Source organism: Spermophilus citellus (genome assembly GCF_964194105.1).
Source record: "Spermophilus citellus genome assembly, chromosome: 7".
NCBI lineage: Eukaryota > Metazoa > Chordata > Mammalia > Rodentia > Sciuridae > Spermophilus > Spermophilus citellus.
The window spans coordinates 163,917,267-163,938,877 of record NC_138188.1 but is presented as its reverse complement, the minus strand read 5'-3'; the positions used below and the strand labels follow the sequence as shown (position 1 = coordinate 163,938,877).

Sequence of the window (21,611 nt, the reverse complement as noted above, 5' to 3'; positions counted from 1 at the left end):
TTAGTCTGGGGCTGGGGATGTGGCTCAAGCGGTAACGCGCTCGCCTGGCATGCGCGGGGCGCTGGGTTCGATCCTCAGCACCACATAAAATAAAATAAAGATGTTGTGTCCATCGAAAACTGAAAAATAAGTAGATGGGGTAGAGAGAGAAGATGGGAGGAAAGGGGAGGGGGGATAGTAGGGGATAGGAAAGGTAGCAGAATACAACAATTACTAATAGGGCATTATGTTAAATTGTGGATGTGTAACCGATGTGATTCTGCAATCTGCATTTGGGGTAAAATTGGGGGTTCATAACCCACTTCAATCTAATGTATGAAATATGATATGTCAAGAGCTTTGTAATGTTGTGAACAACCAATAAAAAAAAAATAGCAGCACTCAACAAAAAAAAAAAAAAAAAAGAAAAAAGAAAACTGAAAAATAAATATTAAAAAACTTCTCTCTCTCTTAAAAAAAAAAAAAAAAAGGTTAGTCTTACCCGGGCTGTCCACCTGTTGCTTGGCAAAGCTGAGTATCTCTTGGCAGAAGTGTGCCCGCTCCTCCTGGGTGAGGTGACCATCGCTGGCCAGAAGGCTGCTCGTCTGCAGATAGCTGGAGTGGAGAGTTAAGGGGCCAGAGGACCTCACACAGGGAATGCTGGAGGCAAAAGGGCTTCCAAAGTCCTCTTTGGCCTTCCAAGTGTGGCCCAAAGGGCATCCTTCATTTTTTTAATTGTGATTGTTGTGTTTTTAATTATCAGAAACCTGAAGTTAGAGTTTAAAAACCAGGGGCCAGGCATTCAGTTCACACAAGGACGCTGTAAACAACCTTCCTCTAAGAACAGAAAGCAACAGTCCTAGTCCAGAAAAGGATACTTTTCGATTTGCCCAAGGTGCTTCTGGCACTCGGCCAGCTGCTTCCTCGTGTGAGTGACGGGCAGGGCCCAGCCCTCGGCCAGGTAGGTTTTCAGAGCCCCCTGCAGGTGAGCTTCCGCCTTCTGTGCAGACCTTTTCCTCCTGGCAAAGTCAACAAGCACAGCTCTTGTGAGAAGGGGATGTGCTCCTTCCGGGGGCACCTGCTGCCCCTCACACCCTGCAGGACACAAGCACCACCTCTGCGTAGTTCTGGCTGCTACCCCTCATGGGAGAGCACTCTAGACCAAGATCCACCCGGGGCTGCCAGGCGAGGGCTGAGGAGTGGCTGGCAGTAACAGGACCACCTCGCTGCTGCCAGCACCAGGCATCATTCATCAATTTGGGTGAGAGGTGAGAGCAGAAGGGACTGCCAGGGCTGCCCAGCAGTCATGCCACCCCAGACACATGCAAACAGAGCCCTGAGGCCCAATCAGGGGAGCTCGGGCAGAGAGCCACAGAGAGCCAGGAGGGATTCAATCAGCAACATGTGTCATTAGGAGGAACCTGCCCGGTCCCAGGGAAACTGAAGAGGCTCAGAGTAAAACCCAGAACAGTTCAAGGTACAAACCACTGGGGCCTGCCCAGTTCAGAAAAAAGCTGGACCCCCTCCTTCCCCACAGGGCTGAGCTAGGGGAAGGCCAGCACTGCCAAGCAGGCGCCAGGGCACCAGGGGACATTCCCAAGTCCGCCAATCTACTCTGGAAGTGGGAGGAGTTCACCTTTCCTAATTACACACTTAGGATTAGGGTTAGGATTAGACGTGGCCTTCCTGCTCAGGTAACAGGCGCACCAGAGGGGATTCAGGAGAGCCTAGTGCTAGCCTTGGCTCTGCCATTGATGTTCCGGAAAACAGAAGGTGCACTCGGACCACCCACCTGTGAGCCCCTTCCCAGCCGCTCACATCAGCTCACACACTCTCCTCTCTTGCTTCAGCTGCTGAACTTACTATAAGCACAGATTTCAAGACCTCATTTGAAATGTATCTTTTTCTGAGAGAACATTAATGAATACATGGCCTTTATGTCTTTTCCTTATACTCTGTATCTCTTTCCAACTGAAACAGCAATTGCACGGCCAGCCAGGCTTTCTTCTCTTCTACAGGCTGGTTTTATCAAACACCCTAGAAATAGACTGAATTCGTGGTCTTTTCTTTGCACTCAAACTGCAGCTGGAACAGGAACAGAAATTCGTGTGCTATCTGAACACACTTAGCAATCACCTTGGATTGCCCTCCAGCATGCGCCCAACACACGCAGCTGCTCCATTCCCATCCTGCTGAGACGCGAGGGAGGAACTAGCGGACACTACAGAACAACACTTCAGTCCAAGTTCCCTTGGGGAGAAGATTCCCAAATACCCCACACAGATCTTCAAAGTTACTTATAATATTGTGTGTGTGTGCGTGTGTGTGTTAGAGAGAGAGAGAGAGAGAGAGAGAGAGATTAAATAAAAGAACTTCAAAGACCAATAAGTTATTAGGAATAACAAGTTAAAAGCCTCTCTTTCACTTTTCAGAAAAAAATTAAAAACCAAAATGACGGTAGCTGAAGAATAGATTCTACATTTAAGTACTCGACATTAACTCCACACCCAAATCTTCTTTCACTATATATGTGAAATGTTTAGAATTCAGAGAAAAGTTCAAGAGCAATTACATGTAGAATTCTGCTACATCTTTCCCAACGAGTTTGGCAGATCGAGTCCTCCCGATGCTCGTGTACATTTCAATGGTAGCATGGGACAGATCCTGTGGAAAAGGAAAAGCAGAATTACGTGCTTGAATTTGGTTTTCTTTTGTATTTTAGTACTGAGGATTGAACCTAGGGGAGCACTTAACCACTGAGACACATCCCCAGCCCTTTTTTAACATTTAGAGATAAGGTCTCACTGAGTTGCTAAGTGCTTTGCTAAGTTACTGAGGCTGGCTTTGAACTCACGATCCTCCAGATTCAGCCTCCCAAGCCACTGGGATTACAGGAGGGTGCCACCATGCCCAGCAAAAGTTCTTGAATTTTTAATGCTAGACAAATCCTATGTGTATTTATCCAAAGCTATAGCAAAAGACATTGTTATTAATAGTAACATCATTTTTTACTTGGCATTTATTTTTGTGTTGTTTTTTTGTAACACGTAACCAGTATGGTCAATAACGTACATGGGTCCATACATACACATAAATAATGAAGGACGATAATAAGTGCCTATGAATTTGTTCATCACAAGAGTAACTTTTCAAAGTCCTTTTGTCTGAGGGTGCTCTTTCTCTTCTTTTTCTTTTTTACAATTCCTAGAGCAGGCCCTTTAACAACATTTCTGAGGGTTCCCACCCATCTGTATCCCAGGGGACACGCTCACAACCCAGGAACTGAGTGGATCTCCCACGCTACTATCCATGCTGCTTTCTGAAGTCTGTCTAATCAAATCTTGTAAAATCAAGCATAATAGCTCTGCCCAACAAATGGTTCCCTTCATAATTTCTACTTATTAAAGGGGCAAACCCATTTTGAACAAAACTGTATGTATTCAAAGATGCATCCATGCCTAATTATGGCACTGAGGTATTAATAAACATTTGACGAACAATCATTCCATGTTTTGTCCACAGTTCCCAAGGATGCCAAAGAAATAACCCAAGCACATCCCAACTCCAAAGGTCAGGCTAAAGGGCAAGTCTCCCATAGGTGGAGCTGCCCCACGGGCACAGGGAGCACTGTCAATACTCACCAAGTAGTGCTTTTCAAAAGCTTCCACCGAGGACAGGGCTTCTCTGAGCTTCTTGTAAGGGCTCTGAGCTGTGTTGGCTTAAACCAAGAGAGACAAGATCCTTATTCATCTGCATTCACATTTCCCTTCCAACAGAACAGAGCTGCATCTGACTCGGTGGCATTACGGACGCAGCCAGACCAACCAGAACTGTACTGTCAAGGCCAGCATCCCTCTGCCTCTGCCCTCGGCCCCCCTGAGCTCTTTCCAGCTAGCACACTCATGAAGTAGTCTAACCCCTTCATAACCTCTCGCTGACCTCTGAGGCCAGACTTTTCAGAAACATGCATTACAAACACTCCAATGGATTAAATTATTAAAATGATCTGAGACGGCCTCAAATCCAAACAGTGTGATAGAGATACTATTCATTTTTTCTGAATTCCACTAGTAGGAGTGCTCTCAGTTCAGCAGGTGTTCCTTACCGTACTTCAGCAACAGTAGTACCTGTTTCAGGTCGCTCGGCTCCCAAACCTGCCAAGAGATCAACTGTCCTATTGAGATCTTCTGAATTAGGTCCTTTCTCTGACACGAGTCCACAGAGGTAGCCCAAGGCTTTTAGCTGTTGAGATAAACCCACAATTTCAACTGATTTCTCTTAAGAGACAGTAGAAAATTAATGAATTCAAAGATAAAAGATTGAAATTCAGCTTTCCTATCCAAATGACTCAAATCTGGATACAGAAATCCACACCATTAGGATCATCTCAGACCCAGACACTCCCTAAGGTGGTCCCTGGCACGGCTCTGAGCCAGGTAGCCTCTGGTTCCACCCTCCATCCCCTGTGCCAGCGGAACTCCCAGTCGGCTGCTCCTCTGCTCCCCAGCAGCCCGCCTGAATGCCACCTTCTGCCTTTCCGAACTAGGTGGTGAGCTCCGCCCTTCTCATCCACCCCTTCCTCACCTGCAGCCCCGTCTCCAGCACAAGCACAGGAAGCACTTGCTATCTAGTGGGTAAACTCACAGCAGTAGGGAGCCCTGACCCCAGAGCCATCCAGGCACTTCAGGCTACAAGAGCACCTGTCACAATCTCAACAAGCAAGACTGCTCCAGAGAGCTCAGGGCTCCTGCCACACAACACCATGTGGATGTCGGGAGCACTCCGCACCCAGAGGCAGTACCTTTTCTGTGGCATAGCTCCACAATCCCACTGTGTGGGCAATGTTGGAGTCTATCTGTGCCCGGTCGCAGCAACCTTCTATCCTCTGCAACACCTCCAGACAGCTCAGAAACACCCAGCAGTCCAGAGCACCAGGTGGCACAGAAACCTGCAAGGACACAAGTGCAGGCAGGTCAGGGTGCTGGGGAGAGCAGAGACCCATATAGGCCACGTGGGTGTTCAAGACTTCCAGCCCGGGAGCACCCACCCAAACTCAGGGCTGCAGCCTGCAAAGCTTCAGGGAAGAAGTGCCACTGCAGGGTCACACAGGGAGAAAGGACGGAACTTATCCAAAGACAACTGTGTTTGTTATTTGATGTTATTGAGTGACTCAGCTGGGACATGACTTTCAGTTATACAACTAAAAACTTAAACAAGCTGGGAGTGATGGTCACACCTATAATCCCATAAACTCCAGGGGCAGAGGCAGGAGGGTCATTAAGTACAAGGCCAGCATAAGCAACTTAGTGAGGCCTTCTCACAAAATACCAAATAGAAAGGGCTGAGGGAGCAGCTTGGATTCAATCCCCAATACTGGGGGGGAAAAAAAATATATATATATATATATATTTTTTTTTTTTTTTGAAACCATATTAAGAAAAGAAAGGCTTCCCAAAGGCCAGTTATGCTCACTTACACTTAGCGTGGGACCTGGCAACTTCTCAGTTTGAAGGGAGGACTTCAGAAGACTGGTCACATTAAGACAGACTACACCCGACAGCAGATATGCAATGGCTCCCAGGAATGACCCAGGGATGCTCAGCCATGATCAAGGCGTGTGGGGATGGGGTACTAAGGAACTCCTGTCGCTTAGTTAGCTATGTACTGGAATGTTCCTGACAACTCTAATGCAACATCCAGGGTGTGCCTGGAAGACTGTCTGGGGGATGTGGATGGGCACACAGACTGGCTGTCACTGGAGCCGCTGCAGCTGCTGATGGATACCAGTAAGTTCCCTCGACTATCCTCTCTAATTCCGTGCTTATTCCCTTTCCACTTAAAAGACAAAAAAGTTCTATTATCAGAAATGCAAAAGCATCTACCGTACGTATGGTAGATGACTCTAAGACACTGCCCCCAATCCAGCCTCTCTGAAACAGGACTGGGTCTCCCCATCGACCTTCACTTACAATAACGGCAACGCTAGCTTTGGTCTTGGTGGCACTAACTTCATGGAGTACCTTAGTTCTGGTGAAATAGGCTACTGGGGTAATACTCAAATGGGAACGTGAGTTCTACCAGGTTCTGCACCAGACCTAGGAAGAGCTACCTCATGTTGAGGAAATGGTCACAGAAGGTGTCCTCGAGACACCTGGGAACAAACAACACAAGGACCGGGAATCAACTGGAAAGAACCAAAGATGTCTTACAGACGCCGACCTGCCCAGCTCTGAAAGATGAGAAAAACCATTAAAATCCTTTCAAATAAAGCAGCATAGAAAAATATGCACCATCAGAAGCTCTGTTCACAAAGTTGTGAGACTCTCTCAGCAGACAGCAGGCCATGCCAAGGGTATGACCCCAAACAGCAAGACCTTCACCCATCAAGCCAGGGTGGAGCAGGGCCCCTTCATTCATGGGACATTGCCACCCTGTTCCTGACCCCCTGAGGCCTTCTGTAAACAAGCCAACTTACCTGGGCTTGCAATGGGCACAAAAGGACCTCCTGAGAGAATGACAGGCTTCTACAGAGGACCTACACGACACTTTGTGTGGAGTCTCTACACAGACAAATCCAATGAGGGAAAGACAGCACTGGAGCTAGAGAAGAGGCACTGGGGCCGCGGCGCACCAGGAGCACACATCAGTCTGAGCACACAGGGGCACGCTGCATCAGCACCTCTGGCCACAGCTACTCTCCAAACTCAAGGTCAGGGCAAGAGCAGTGGAGAACCAAAGAAACACAAGGGACAGCAGACGCCCAGAAATGACCCAGAGGCCACACCAAGGTGGGAGAGGGCGCCGTGAGCAGACAGATGTTTCCTTGGTGTATGTTTCTGCAAAGAGCAAGCCCTGCTTTGGCAAGCCTTAACGACAGAGACTAGAAGCCACTGACAGAGCAGCAGCTGCCTTCCTAGGGGCAAAAATGATAACCCTGGGGCAGCCATGGGCAGTGAGGCCCACACCCACCGAGGCACAGGGAACACACAGGAAGCTGGAGCCTCCCCACAGCCCTGCCGCTTGGGGCCCAGCACCCATTGTAAACTGAGGTTTTACTGAAAAAGCAAAGAGATACGCATGCTCATTTGCCAGCCAGGTGGTGTCTTCAACTCCTGGCACTTCCTTTTGCCTCTCAAGCTACCGAAGCTCTAAGTGTAGCTGTGAGTGCCCCTCAGGGCTCCAGCAAGACCCCAGCTAAGCACCCCAAAGGGGAAGGCATCCTTTTTCTCCTCCACACATTCCAAAGGCCTGACGGAAATGGCTGTATAGCATTATCTCTCCTAAGACTTTCGGGAACTTTAATGAAACACATTATTAAAAATACAGTTGTAGTGATATTCCCTCATTGCTTTTAAAAAATAAATTTCAAAGCACATACACTGAGATATGTAAAGAGCACAAATTCTAAATCTAGAACTCAATGACTTTTTCCCATATGTAAGCACCACCCAAGGAATAAAAACCTTCTGTCTTACTAGAAGGTTGTCTCGACTCCTTGCCCCAGTTAGTATCTACTTCAAGAGGTAACTACTAGTTCTGGCTTCTGGCTTGTCTTTGAACTTCAGATGCATGGGGTCAGACACTCTATCCTCCCTAGCATGCATGGCTCCTTCTTCAGCATAATGTCCTCAGGACCCTGTCGGTGGCTTCTTCTCATGCTGTGCCTGATATCCTATGAATTCATCACTGCTAATAGGGGGTGCTTCCTGTCCACTCTGGGTAATGCCGTTTGCAAGGCCACCCCACCTCCTGGGGGAGCCTTCACACACTCAGAAGCTGTACCTGTGCTCCTTCCACTAGAATGGCCCTGAGGCTCAGGCTCCTCCCCGCCACGCCCTTGCTGTGTGCACACTGAGAGGAGTGAGCTGGCGGCACAGGAGGCTCACTGGCTCCTCCAACAGTGCCCCACACAGCCAGGGTGGTGCTGGGAGCTGCCCCCAAAGCAGGGCCTCCCAGCAGCCATCTGTAGGCACATGTGACCTCTAGCTAAGCGTCAAAGCCACTGTGCCCAGGAACACATCTGCACACTGCTTTTATTATTATTATTATTATTATTGGTTGTTCACACTGCTCTTTGCTCCAGGAGAAGAGCCGTGAGATGAACCAACACTGATTCCCTCACCAATGCACAAGCTTCCAAGTGAGTCCCTTTGCTCGTCTTATGGCCAGACACGTTTTTCTTGGGGATATACCTGGGGATAGAATGGTTGGGTCAAAGGACAGGCTATTTGAAGCATCAGTTGACGTTGGCAGAGAGTTTTCCAATGTGGTGGTACACACCAACACACACAGAATCTAGCTCATGGGAGTCCTAGTTTTTCTGTCTTTACCAACATGTAGAACTTCAATCTTTTCTTAAATCTCATTTAATCCAGAATGGTGGGACTTGAGAATAGAAAAGGTCCCACAAACTTTGGGGAAAAAAATGATTCCACAGCCACAGTTTTAAATCTGTCCAAATGAGCATCTGCTCCCTCCCCTGCAAGGTGGCTGGTGTGGGAGGGTGTCAGTGACAAACATGCACAGAGGCGACGGGACTCAGTCTTGGCCGGCGTCCCTCGGTGCACCTGGAACTCCCTGCCACCCTGACACAGGACTCTGCTCTGCTCTAAAAGGTGGGCACCTAAGTTGCCCAACTGCAACTCTGGGGCTCACCTAGGAGCCAGTGGTGGCCTCATCTGTTCCCACCGGCAGGACGCTGGCCAGCCCCACAGACTCCCGGGACACTTCACTCTTTGTCTTGTGTGAACAACACACTTCTAAAATGAATTTCTTAATATATATATTCTGTAATTTTTGTTAAAGTCCCTCCTTGTCTCCTGATTCCTGAAAAATAAGTAATGCAAAGAGCCACTGTCATATTTTCCAAGCATAAAATCAAAGCCACTCCTGTCTTCTTTTTTGTGAATACAGCCTACAGAATATGACGCCCCCAGAGTGTCCACCCTGGATAGAGACTAAGCAGCAGCCCCGGGAGCTCCGAGCCTGTCACCCTCCCTCCGTAAGTCCCCAGCAGGACAGCTCGTCAGAGTAGTCCTGTCCACAGCAGAGCTCGGCGTGTCAGGAATCCAAAGGCATGGTTTTTACGAGTCACACATCCGTCCACTCATTCCCGTGCTCTGCTTGCTCACTTCATGCTGCTCCTCTCTGCATGACCACCAGGACAACGTCGCCCTCACACGGGGTGGGAGCTTGGGTTTTCCCCATGCCAGGCCGTGAGTCAGACCTACGTGTGTACCTGCCTGGTGGTGGCGAGCACGTGCCTGCCTTGCTGCATCACACCTTTCCACATGGGTGTGGCATTCACACCACAGTAAGTGCAAACCCTGCTCTTCTGCTGGCCACCACTGCTGAGCTGTCCGTTGGTCCTGGTGGTGGGCACGCGTGCTCTTCACGTGCCCAGAAAGACTGAGCGTTGCTCACGCCTCCCGGCCAAGGCTGTCCAGTACCTGGCAGCTGGTCTTTGCCCTGGGACCCACAAGAGCTCTTCCCACCCTACCCAAGGGAGCTCATCCTCTCCTGACGCGCGAGCTGCCACTCTCCTGCACCACAGATGGCCTTCCGCTGACCTCTGTGTGCTCCTGAGAAGCACCTGCCCACCTCACACACACTCTCCCACGCTACCTCCCAGAGCTGGCTTCTTCCTCTCATGTTGAGTCGCAGATCCTCCTGGAACACACTGTGTCCACAGCTGAGCTACAGGCACCCTTTATCTGAGGATGCCCAGTGGGCTCAGCGCCACTCATTGGATTTCTCCAATCCATTCACTTAAAACCTACCCCGGCAGTCTTACCTCAGAACCTCGCCCGTCCCCTTGGACCCCGGCACAGGTTTGTACACTCTTCTGGCCTCCGGCTGCGCCCTGCTCCTCCTGCCGGGGCCCCCAGCTGCTAAAGGCTTCTGTGGCACGTGGCTTCAGCCTAAGGGGGCACCTCACTAGCTGTGGTGCACAATGCACCCCGTCGGCCTCCCCTGCCTCCCCTTGGGCCTCCTCTCCAAGCACACCTGCCCCAATGCACTGGCCACGCTGAGCTCTTTCACAGCTCTTCAGGGACACTGTCTGCTCTGCCTGAAATCCACTCCTATGAGCGGTCACCTGGGGAGTGCCCTCTCACTGAAGTACATGGGCCACAGGGGTAGTGCATGGTCGGCTCTGGACTGTCCCCCACAGGTCCGTGTTTGGAAGCCTTGGTCCCCAGGGCAGCAAGCCTGGAGGCTGGGGTCTGGGGAAGTGATGGGGTCACAGCTTCATAATTTGAGTGGACAACTGGGAGGTGGTGGGAACTGTAGGCAGGTGGGGTGCGGCTGTCTGGAGGACACAGGTCAGCAGACTGTGCTCTGGGGACTGTGTCTTGTCCCTGGTCCCTTCCTCTAGCTCCTCTTCCCAGCCACCAGGAGGTGAGCAGCTCTCCTCCCCACGCCCTTCCACCGTGATGTCCTACCTCACCGCAGGCCTGAGCGGTGGAGCTGGCTGACCGTGGACCGAACCATGAAACCATGAGCCAAAATAAATCGTTCCTTCTTTAAATTGTTCTTGTCGGGTATTTAAAAGCTGATTCACACAGGTGGGTGTGTTCTCTGCTGGAAAGAGAGCCTACAACACTTGGCACAAAACACGCCCAGCAACGATCAGTTGGAGGAATGACTTCTAAGATGACTCTTCCAGAACCTTCCCCGTCACCCAATATGTGCTGCGTGTAGCCCACCCTCCCCACTTCATGCCAGAACCACATCGCTGCCCAGCAGGCTGGGCTCTACCAGCCCCAGTGGGCTGACCGTGGTTCTTGCAAGGGGAAGGGGCTTCCTCTCCACTCACTACTCTCTCACCACAGTGCTTGGCAGGCAAGCAAACGTTTCCTGACTATTCCCGAGGGTTCCCCTCTCTCTCCCATCTCATCAGCTGCCACCCTCCAGTTCTGGTCCCCCTGGCTCCATGTCACAGCCCTAAAGTTGCACTTGTCCCACAGGATTCGTGTGTGCCACCACAGGGACCTCCCCACTCAAGGAACTAGTGAGGTGTCCACTGTGCAACGCTCAGGGAGCTCTACTGCTCTGCCTCTGCCAGGCGGAGCCCGCCGCCAGCTGGGACTGCACCTCGCCTCTTTCCCTGCTCTGACCTGGGATCCCAGGCTGACCAGCTGATCACAATGATGTGTCATGCCACAGCCTGGCCACCACACCTGTGACTGGCTGGTTCCTCTGAGGTCACAGGGGGCCCTGTCCCATTTGGCCACACTGTTCCACAGCAGAAAGTGAGCTGACAAAGGTTAAACGCCACAGAGAAAACACAGTTCAAAACAAGCAAACAAACGTTGGCCATCACCGTGACAGACACACAGTGGCCTTCTGGAAAACACCTTCCTGTAGCCCTCCATGCCCCTTTGGTTAAAAAAAAAGACACACGTGTCACACTGTTCCTGTGCCAAAGGCACTGCTGGTGTGGCTGAGAATGAGGAGGGCCTTCTAAAGGCCACTGGCCATGTGTGTCCCTGGCCTCACAAGTCCACCTGTACCAATGTCTTCCAAGAATGTGAATATAGGACACACACTGTAACTCGAGGCTTCCGGACAACGCAGCTCTTCCAAGAGCAAACAGGAGCCCAGGACTGCAGCTCAGCAAGCACAAGAAGGCCCAGACCAGAAAGGGACCCACGAGGAAAGACCCCTCACAGGTGCTTTTGTATGCTGTCACACAGGGAATATATTTGCTTTTGATAAACGGAGGGAAATAAGACACAGCTGGAGGGAAAAAAAGAGTGGGGGGAGGCCCTGTGTAGACACACGACTCCTGTGGGACAGGTGCAACTTCAGGGCTGCCCCAGCGTGTTCCACAAGGTGGCACGATCCCCCATTTTAACATCTCCATCAGGTCACTGGCCCAAGGCTAGGAAGTGGCTCCCCCAGGTGGGCACCCCCAGGTGTAGGACCACTATGGTACTGCTACAGCGGCAGGCTGATGCCTGACATCCGCTCCGCTGCCTCCTATTCTCTGAGAGTCACTTTACATCAATAGGCAGACTAAACAGGAGGCTTCTGGGACGCGGTGCACAAGCCACAGAAGCGCACACAGAGCACCTCCTGCTGCGGTGACCTCATAAGTAAGGAGCTCGGTGATGGAGTACTGGGTCACAGCCCAGCCGCAGGAAAACACAACAGTTGCCAAACAACTTCATGCAGGCTCTGTGTACCTGTGTGCTGACAAACACAAGCGTCAGGAGCCACACGCCTGCCAGCGTTGCTGCTGAACAAGCCCCGCCTCTCGTCTCCCCGGCTCGGCTCGCCAGGCCCTGCATGTCAGAACTCAGCTTTGTGTTTTGTTTTGGTACCTGGAATTGAACTCAGGGGTGCTCAACCACTGAGCCCCATCCCCAGCCCTATTTTATATTTTATTTAGAGACAGGGTCTCACTGAGTTGCTTAGCACCTCGCTTTTGCTGAGGCTGGCTTTGAACTTCTGATCCTCCTGCCTTAGCCTCCCGAGCCACTGGGATTACAGGTGTGCATCACCGCCCAGTTCCACACCAGCTTCTTCTTTTTTTTTTTTTAAAGGTTAGTTTTTGGAAATTCTTTTTTTTTTTTTAAAGAGAGAGAGAGAGAGAGAATTTTTAATATTTATTTTTTAGTTCTCGGCGGACACAACATCTTTGTTGGTATGTGGTGCTGAGGATCGAACCCGGGCCGCACGCATGCAAGGCGAGCGCGCTACCGCTTGAGCCACATCCCCAGCCCCACACCAGCTTCTTGACCATGGACATGAACACAAGAAACAACCCACAAGAAAGCTAACCCAAAATGGTAAACGGCTTTGTTTTTGAGAGTAGAGACAACTTGTAGAAAAATTAAATAAGTTTGAGTCTTCTGAATCTTAAGTCTTTCCGCAAAAATTTAAAAGAAATTATAATAAGTCTTTCAAGTTACTTACCAACTGCCAAACTTAAGATATAACAGCCTCCTCCCTGCTAATAAACAAACACAACCTCACAGAAAGACCCCACCTCAGACGTGAAGGGTGGAGATGAGCTGGTGACAGGCCCTGCACGCCAGCCAGCACCAGCAGACCCACTGAGACCCCCGAAAAAGGCTCCAAAGTACTCACCTTGGGCCTCACACAACGCAGGATTGGGCACTAAGCCTGGCACCACACCACCCTTCCCATGCCCCACCTCACTCAGTCCTCACCACCCAAAGGACAGCTGGTCTTCACCTCCACCTCAAGGGTGAGAAGAGCGATACTGGGGGGAAAGGTAAGGGAGCTCCGGTTCCCAGCAGAGGCAGTAAGTCTGCACCCAGCCCACCCAGGGCTCCTTGCTCAATGGTCATGTGAGAACCTGATTCTCACACAACTGTCAAATGGGGCCAGACAACCAGTACACAGTGGAGCCACTCCTGACCTGCAGGGGTCACCACAAACAGTGCCCACCTCAGTGCTGAGAAACGGGCAGATGGTACCAAGGGGACTGTGGGTACCTCAGCAGTAGGGACAAGTGAGTGGGACAAGGAAGGTACCAGGAGTACCCATCCATGTGCTGGGGAGAAGCAGGAACCAGAAGTAGGTCACTGGGAGAGAGAAACTACCAAAGGGGATGAGGTACAGGGTGGCACGCCCTTGTCTGGACCCAGCATGCAGCTTGGTCTGATCCTCCTAAAGGGGACACCGCACAGCTAGAAAAGTGCCACCAAGTGCCATAAACATGACTCAGAGAAGGGAAAGTCAAGGCGACAATGACAATTCCACCTCACAGGGACAGGCGGTGGGAGACCCACAGTGGACAAGAAGCACCTGAAACAGTACACGGCAGTCAAAGGCCCAGTGCACTCCCCACCAGCAGAGGAGGCCAGGGGGGCCACTCCCCCACCAGCAGAGGAGGCCAGGGGGGCCACTCCCCCACCAGCAGAGGCGGCCAGGGAGCCAAGGGCAGCATGTGCTCAGGGCCAGCCCAACACTCCCCAGGAGGCTCGGAGTCCTCATAACCTCCCAGCCCTCTTTCCAGGGATCAGGGGTAGCTGACAGGTTCCTTCCCCCGCAGCCAGAGGCTCTGCAGAACTCAGCGCTGCGCAGCGATACAGAGGCGGGAGCATGTTGCCTAGTAGTGAACGTCTTCCAAAGCCACCGCACACTCTGCAAACACCACGGGCAGAACCGTGGCACATGGGAGGCCAGAGCAGCCTTCAGAAGAAGGGCCGCCAGGCCACTCCCTCTGTAGGTCACAGCCCACCTCTCTGGCCACTTCACACCCTCCCTACTGGCCCTGCTGGGGAAGCTGGAGGTACTCATCAGTGCACTCAAGGCCTCCCAGCATTCACAAAGCCTGGAGGAGATCAGGGACAGGAAGACAAGGTCGCAGTAGCAGGCACCTCACTCCTTCCCTGAAGAGCTGCCTGGGACCAGCAGTTCCCTCCCCAGAGGCCACAGCTCCTGCACACACTGTGGGCTCTGCCCAGGTCCCACCTGGCTCTGGGAGCTCATCCCCTCCTTTGGCAGGCTGGAGGGTGTATTACTACTGTGCTGGGTCCGAGGCACAGAGAAGATATGAGGAAGATGGTTAAATATTGGAGTTATGACTGGGCCACAGACTGGTCTGCACCATCCTTCCAGGCTTTCCAACGCTCACCCCAAACAGGTCACAGCCCTGGGCTTGTGCTGGTTTCCATGCCACGTCTGAGCCTCCTGGGCTCTCCCCTCAGTGATGAGACCTCCATCAGGTGCTGACTCCTGCACACATGGGCCAGGGAGCTCTGTTCTACCAGGCACTGGGGCCCCAACACCCTGAGGGTGGGTGTTGAGAGCCACAGCCAAAGGGGCCCCAGCAAACTTCCAGCTGCCAGCTGATGATTGGCTCACAGCGGCCCCAGCAACATCTAGCTGATTGGCTCCTCTGTGGTGATGTTCATTGGGCTGTTTCCCTGCCCTTTCAGACCACGGAGCTGCTCATTGGGGGACTTCTTTGGCTCCGCCCACGCGACCCAGCCAATCGGCCTCAAGAGCAGGAGGATTGTGGGAGGTGGTGAGGGTTGTGTGGGGGTGAGAGGCTTGTGGGAAGCAGGTGGTGGCAGTTGGGCTCTGAGGGTTTTTCCTGAGGAGCTGTTTTGTTTGGCATTTGTAGTTCTAAAAATAAAGTTCGTTTCTTTTGACAAGTGGCTCCTGAATTGTGCCCAGCCAGACTGCGGCAGGTGGGCACCAAAGCAGACTCCCTACAGCCATACCGTCCTAGGTGGCCAAGTATATCTCATTTCAAGGTGAAAAATGGTTGAAAAGTGGCATTTTTCCTCATTTGCTTGACTTACAAGAAAAATACTTGGATGAAAATTTTAAATTCTTGAGTTTGTGACTCAGCTGAGGCTCTGAATTAAGAATTTCTCCATTAGAAATTAACTAAAATAATTTCTCTTCACTTAGGTTAAAAAAGTATTTAAGTGCTGGGGTTGTGGCTCAGTGGCAGAGCACTCACCTAGCATGTCTGAGGCACTGGGCTCGATCCTCAGCATCATATTAGAAGTAATAAAAATAAAGTTATTGTGTCCATCTACAACTAAAAAAATTTTTTTAAATGATTAAATCTTTTTTTTGTAATTTTTTTCAGTTAAAGATGGACAGAATGCCTTTATTTGTTTTTTGTTTGTTTTGTTTTGTTTTAATGTGGTGCTAAGGATCAATCCCAGTGCCTCACATGAGCTAGGCAAGCACTCTGCCACTGAGCTATAGCCTCAGCCCCTGATTAAATCTTTTTAAAGAGGATTTCAAACTAAGTATCAGGCCTGTTATTTAGTATTCTAGGGTACAAAAAATAAGTTATTCTATCATAATACACCCTCCTGCCAAACTTTTAGTCAATAGAGTAAATGCAAGCTCTGAGACCTTTCCCCAAGGGCTTGACAACAGCTGTGTCCCCTGGGCACCCAGGGGGGACTCCCATGATGGGACTTGGTTGGCCTGGATGCTGGCTGGGTCCAGTTCCTAGACCTGGGGAAGTCACCTCACCCACTCAGAGGTCTAACAGGGCAATGGGTGGGGATGCGTGTGAGTGCTCAGAACGGCAGGTGGCACTCCACATGGGCATACCTGTGCTCTTCTGGGTACAGAGGCTTACGAAACCCTCTCGCACCACAGCCCATGATTCCATGGCAGGGAGGTCCCGCAGCCCTGTGTATCAGCACAGGTGATCAGTCTAAAGCCTTACTCTTCAATGCACATACACACACCCCAGTCATCCAGTAAGCTTTATGTCACTGTCACCAACATAGCTTGCCAGGTCACTCACGCCCTGTTACCCACACGTCCATGCCCATAACCAGCTATCTGGGAAGTGCATCCTGAAACAATGTCCATATACAAAATCCAGTGAGTACCCTTCAGGTGAGTGACATCTATCAGGGAAGGCTGCTCCCCTGGTGTCACCACAGTCACCTTACAAGCTACACGGAGACCCCAACCTGAGAGGCTGACTTGGCCAGCGTGGACATCACCACGGGGAGAGTAGAAACTAGACTTCTGAGCAGCTGATCTATACAAAAAGTGACTAAGCAGACAATCAACTAAGTCAAGAACATGCAGAAAAGGCAGCCGGTTCTGCAGCAGGGAGAGTCTGGGGAAGGCCACAGTTTACTTTCCTGTGGGGAGAGTCCAAGGCAAGTAAGTGGGGAGAGGAGCTAACTCACTTCCAAGAGCTTCAGCTCCTGCACACAGCTGTGCAGCAGCTCCAGGGCCCGCTGAGCCACCTCCCACGGCCGCTGCAGGAAGAGGAGCAGGGTGCACTGGCGTGAAAACAGGTAACTGCGCAGGTCCAACAGGGTGGCTTCTTGCCTCTGTATCAACTCCCGCTTCTCCATATCTATGGGCTTGCGGAGGACCAGTCCATTCCAGCTCTTCACCGGCTGGCAGAAAAAAGTCAGCCAGTTGGCACCATCTAAACAAATACACATCATGAAAGTTGCTGACCACAGGTACCTCACCTGGCTGAGGTTCCTGCTCAGGACCAGGAGCCCGCATGGAAGAGCAGGCAGCTTTGCAACCAGTTACTCTCTGCCAACACACCATACACCGGCTAGGGCCTCAGGATGGGGTGGTTCCATGAGCACAGGCCTCTGGGTCCTGGCTTCCCACGGCTGAGCACAGGGTCTGAGAGTCCAGGCAGCAAGGCACACCATCTCACCAGGCCCAGGGGGTCCTAAGTGGGAACAGAACACCTGGGCAGCCAGGCAGAGGCTGAGAGGTCGAGTTGGGAACACCACAGGCTCTGGGCCAGTCAAGGTGAGGCCTTGGGAGGAGCGTGGAGGGGGCCTCACCTTTACCTACAGTGCAGCCTGCTCACCTGACCATCCTGGTGTTTTGTCTTCATTACTCAACAGGTTTCCCTTGACTTATTTCCCTAAATCAACCACATCAACTACTAAGTGCAGCTCCCAGAGGACAGGAGAGCAGGCACGGGAGGAGACAGCAGCAACAGAGGGGAAAGCCTAGCGAGTCAACATGTCAACAAGGCTGCCATTTTAACTCACAGCCCTGAGACTCAAATACGATCTTAAACTAAATGTGGAGCTCTACCGTCATTCAATCTTTTATATATATATATTTTTTCAAGTTATAGTTGGACATCATACCTTTATTTACTTATTTTTATGTGGTGCTGAGGATCAAATCCAGCGCCTCGCACATGCTAGGCGAGCGCTCTACCGCTGAGCCACGACTCCAGCCCCAAGTCATTCAATCTTTGAAAAACTTGTTTGATCTATTTTCTCACTCCAAAAGAGAGGTGTGGCTGCCAGGTCCTTTTTGCTCCTGTAAGGAACGGCTGACACTGGTGTGTGGCACTACTACACACCTGACCAGCTAGGCTTACGGCACCTTCACTCACCGATGCCAACTCCTGCTTGGGCTGCTGAAGTCTACACTGGTGACTGCCAACTCGGCAGCATCTCCTGCCAGATCCTCCCCCAAGGGTCCTCATGGTCACTCCCAAGTTCCATGTAGGTCTCTGTGTCAAAGCGACCTGCCAAGAGCAGCTGTCCCAGCTGCCTGTCTCAATGTGTCCCCTCCCATGGTCTTTGCTACTGTAATTTCTCTTCCATGAATGCTCCATGAAGGAGGGGACGAGTTCCTCACCGTACTAGAACCGTGCCTGGCATGTGGAGACCCTCGATAGTGTGCTAAAGCAAGCTCATCACTCGGCCACCACTCTTGGTCTGGGCTTGCTTTGGTGTTTTAAATTGCCCTAAATTAATTAATTAATAAAGATTTTTGGAGGGGGCAGTTTTACCAGGGATTGAACTGAGGGGCACTGAAACAATGGGCCACATCCCCAGCCCTATTTTGTATTTTATTTAGAGACAGGGTCTCACTGAGTTGCTTAGCACCTCGACCAGTTGCTGAGGCTGCCTTTGAACTCGTGATCCTCCTGCCTCAGCCTCCCAAGCCACTGGGATTACAGGCGTGCGCCACCGCGCCCAGCTACTTAAATGTTTTTAAAAGACTGATGAATGCCCATTACGGTGGTCACATAAAATTCACAGTGATGGGCTTCAAGTACTACAAACCAAACCAAGAGAGACGTCCACTTGCATGGTAATAGGAGGCTTGCAATCAGAAGCATCGCCAGCAGGCAGCTAAGCTGTGGAAATAATACTTCACACCTGAAAACAGCTTGTTAAGTGCTTTTCCACTCTCCTAAAAGTGAGAGTGACCAGTTCCTACTCCTCCTTTTACACCCTGAGGAACTGTGAGACCATATCCTCTGTAGTTTGCATGACAACCACGAACAGTGACTAAACGTGGGGTAAGCAGACTACTTGGGAGTGGGAAGACTGAAGAGAGACTCGCTGCAACATCTACTCACCCCCGGCCCCGAAGTTGACGACGTACTGCGAGAACAGGGCGTCCAGCTCATCGTACTGCACCAGGGCATCTTCAAACTGCTGCAGCATCTCAAAGACAAAGGCGAGCTCCTCCTGTGCCCAAGAGACGTCAATCAGCTTTCTGAAGCCGCACGTGGCAGTGAAGGGCAGCAGAGGAGCACACAGCGCATAAGTGACGCCCCCACCAGAGCAGAAAGTCCCCTGGTGACGCCAGCACCTGTGCACGCCAGGGACAGGGACCAGAGAGCAGCAGGGCAAGAGGAGGACACGCACGCCACCATGTGGCCCTTCTCGCCTGTCACACGCCACCCGCATCTCCCTGCCCCTGTGCTGCAGCTCCTGCTTGCGGTCCCTCTGGTCCCCTCAGGCTCTCTGCTGCAGGTCCCCCCATGCTCCCTCTACTCCCTTCTGGTGAGTGTACCAGGGCACGGCCTCACACAGCACTATGCCTCAAGAAAACGCGGCCCCATCTGCGAGCTGAATACGTCTCCAGGGTGCCCAGCAGACCTCACGCCTGCACGCCTGCATGTCCAAACCTGACTACAGTCTTCCCGCCCTGACCTCCCAGTGTCACCTCCGTCACAGCCACCCATCCCATGTGGAGGAGTCCCGAGTCTGTGAGAGATTCCCAGGCCCCAAGGCCAGCCCCCCTTCCCTGCACCACCCCGGGACCTCACTCAGCATCACCACAGCTCCCTCGTCCCCACACATCCCCAGGCCTGTGGGACTTCCTCACGCTTCCTTCACATGCCCACGAGGCCTGCTCTGCAGCTTCCTGCAGGTGTGGCCGTCGCCCGCTCAATGAGGTGCCCCACACCTCCTGCAGCATGGCCATCCTCCTCCGAGCCTTCCCTGGACCTCCACAGCCAGCTCTGCTCCCAGGGCTTGCATCCCTACAGTGTGTGGGCCACAAGCTCACCAAAGCTGCATATGGACTTGGCCCTAGCCCTAGGACAACCTGCCATGCACTGAATGGAAAAATGTACAGAGACCGGCAGGAAGAACTTTTTTCTGATTTCCTCCACGGCAGGTTTAAGGCGGAGCCAGGAGGGTGTGCACACACACAGACACACACTGGCACGGTCCACAGGTGGGATCCAGCTCCACCCTGTGCGACGACTCCAAGCCCCAGGGCCGGGGTTGTGCTGGAGGTCCTGAGCGACGTCCACAGCTAGGTACCACTTTCCAGCCGCAGCTGGGCTCATGGCACCCTGGGCTGAGGTCTCTGTGGGAGGGTTAGAGTTCTGTCTGTAAGGCATGCACAAGAGGCCCAGCACGTTCAGCAGGCTTCAATGCCAGCTGTGATGCTCCACCCGACCTGACCTGCTCCCTACAGACCCAGCTCTGTGTCCTGCAGCCCTCCACACACAGGCGGGCGTGCTCACAGGGGACTCCTCTGGCACCCTGCCCTTTCTTTCTTCTCTTTGTGAGGTCCTCCTGAGAATGAGCACTGCAGTGTTAATTTGTTCAATAGTGATAACATCTACCGTATCAATCATTTTGACTGTACAGTTCAGCAGTGCTAAGCACATGCACACTGCTGTGTGACCCATTTCCAAATGGAAATTCTGTCCCCATTAGACCACGACGACCCAGGGCCCCTAGCTGCTGGCACCTTCCCCTACTGACCACAAACTGCACTAGTCCGTCCTCAGCCAAACAGTCTCCCAGTGTCTGTCCTCGCGGACTTCTTCCACTGAGCACAATGTCCTCAAAGCCCATCGCCCACAGCATGGGTCAGAGGTTTCTCCTCGCTCATGTGCACCAATGAACTCATTTTAGATTCACAGAAGTGCAGCCCCTGAAATGCTGTCCATCTCCATCCAGCCCTTTGTCCATTCCCAAAACGTCAACATCTAGCAGTAGTTCCGTGATCACACACAGGAATCCCAGCACAGCACCGTCCAGCAGGCAGCCTCATTTGAATCCTGCCGGCTCTCCTACTAGCAGCCCTCGTTCTGCTCCGAATCCCACCAGGACTCCACAGGGCACCCGGCTGCCACTGCCCTCAGTCTCTGCGGTCCTTCCTGACCATGGCACCTTGGAAGAGGCTGGTGTTACTTTGCCTAGTGTCCCTTCACCTGAGTCCATTTGGTGTTTTTCTGTGACTGCCATGAGACTGTTTTAGCAAGGACGATGTGTCTTTCTCACCCCCTAACAAGCAGGTCACCGTGCTGATGGTCTCACTGTAGGCGCTGCTGGCCTGGACGGGTTGGTTCAGGGTCTGCACTGGGCCTCTCACTGTGACATGATGGACCTGCTCCTGGCCTGGGTGCTGGAGGGAAGAGCTGAATCTCCTGCTCCGCTGACTTTATAACCATCTACGTACCCTATGAACACGTGAGTGGAGGTGAACTGTGCTCCCTGGGTCACGCCCAATCCTGTCCTCACCCACTGCAGCCGTGGCCTTCAGCAGTTCCCTCGGGTGACGCCTATAGCCTCTGGAGCCCTGTCCCTTTGGGTATTCTTTACTCCCTGGTATCCAGGACCCTCCCGTGTATTGCCTACCCTAACCCAGTTATAAACCACTTCTCCAAGGAGCTCTGCTCCCTGTTACCTGAGGATGGAGTTTAGAAACCAAGGTCTGGGCACTACATGTGCCCCTTGCTTCTGCAGTACTGCTGCTGCTGGGCCTGTCCAAGGCCAGAGAAGGAAATGCACACATGCACATTAATCCTCACACAGTCCACGTTTCTGAACCCACCCATCCACCCACCCATCTCAGGGCTCACACTGCACCTCCATCCTAGTCCAGCACCCTCCCTTCTTGTGGCCTCTCTCTTT

At 52.0% G+C, this 21,611-nt stretch overlaps 1 protein-coding gene across 3 annotated transcripts in view; it reads right to left on the bottom strand.

Annotated features, from left to right (window-relative positions):
• TRAPPC10 (trafficking protein particle complex subunit 10) overlaps nt 1–21,611 on the bottom strand; it is a 76,333-nt gene that overhangs the window by 18,288 nt on the left and 36,434 nt on the right. For all 3 annotated transcript variants that reach the window (XM_081300696.1, XM_081300697.1, XM_081300698.1), the window contains 8 exons: nt 18,809–18,920; nt 16,635–16,882; nt 4,781–4,927; nt 4,107–4,221; nt 3,621–3,697; nt 2,552–2,643; nt 858–998; nt 482–594 (listed from right to left, as the gene is read on the bottom strand). In XM_081300696.1, coding sequence (XP_081156822.1) covers nt 482–594; nt 858–998; nt 2,552–2,643; nt 3,621–3,697; nt 4,107–4,221; nt 4,781–4,927; nt 16,635–16,882; nt 18,809–18,920 — 1,045 coding nt within the window. The remainder of the gene's footprint in view (nt 1–481; nt 595–857; nt 999–2,551; nt 2,644–3,620; nt 3,698–4,106; nt 4,222–4,780; nt 4,928–16,634; nt 16,883–18,808; nt 18,921–21,611) is intronic.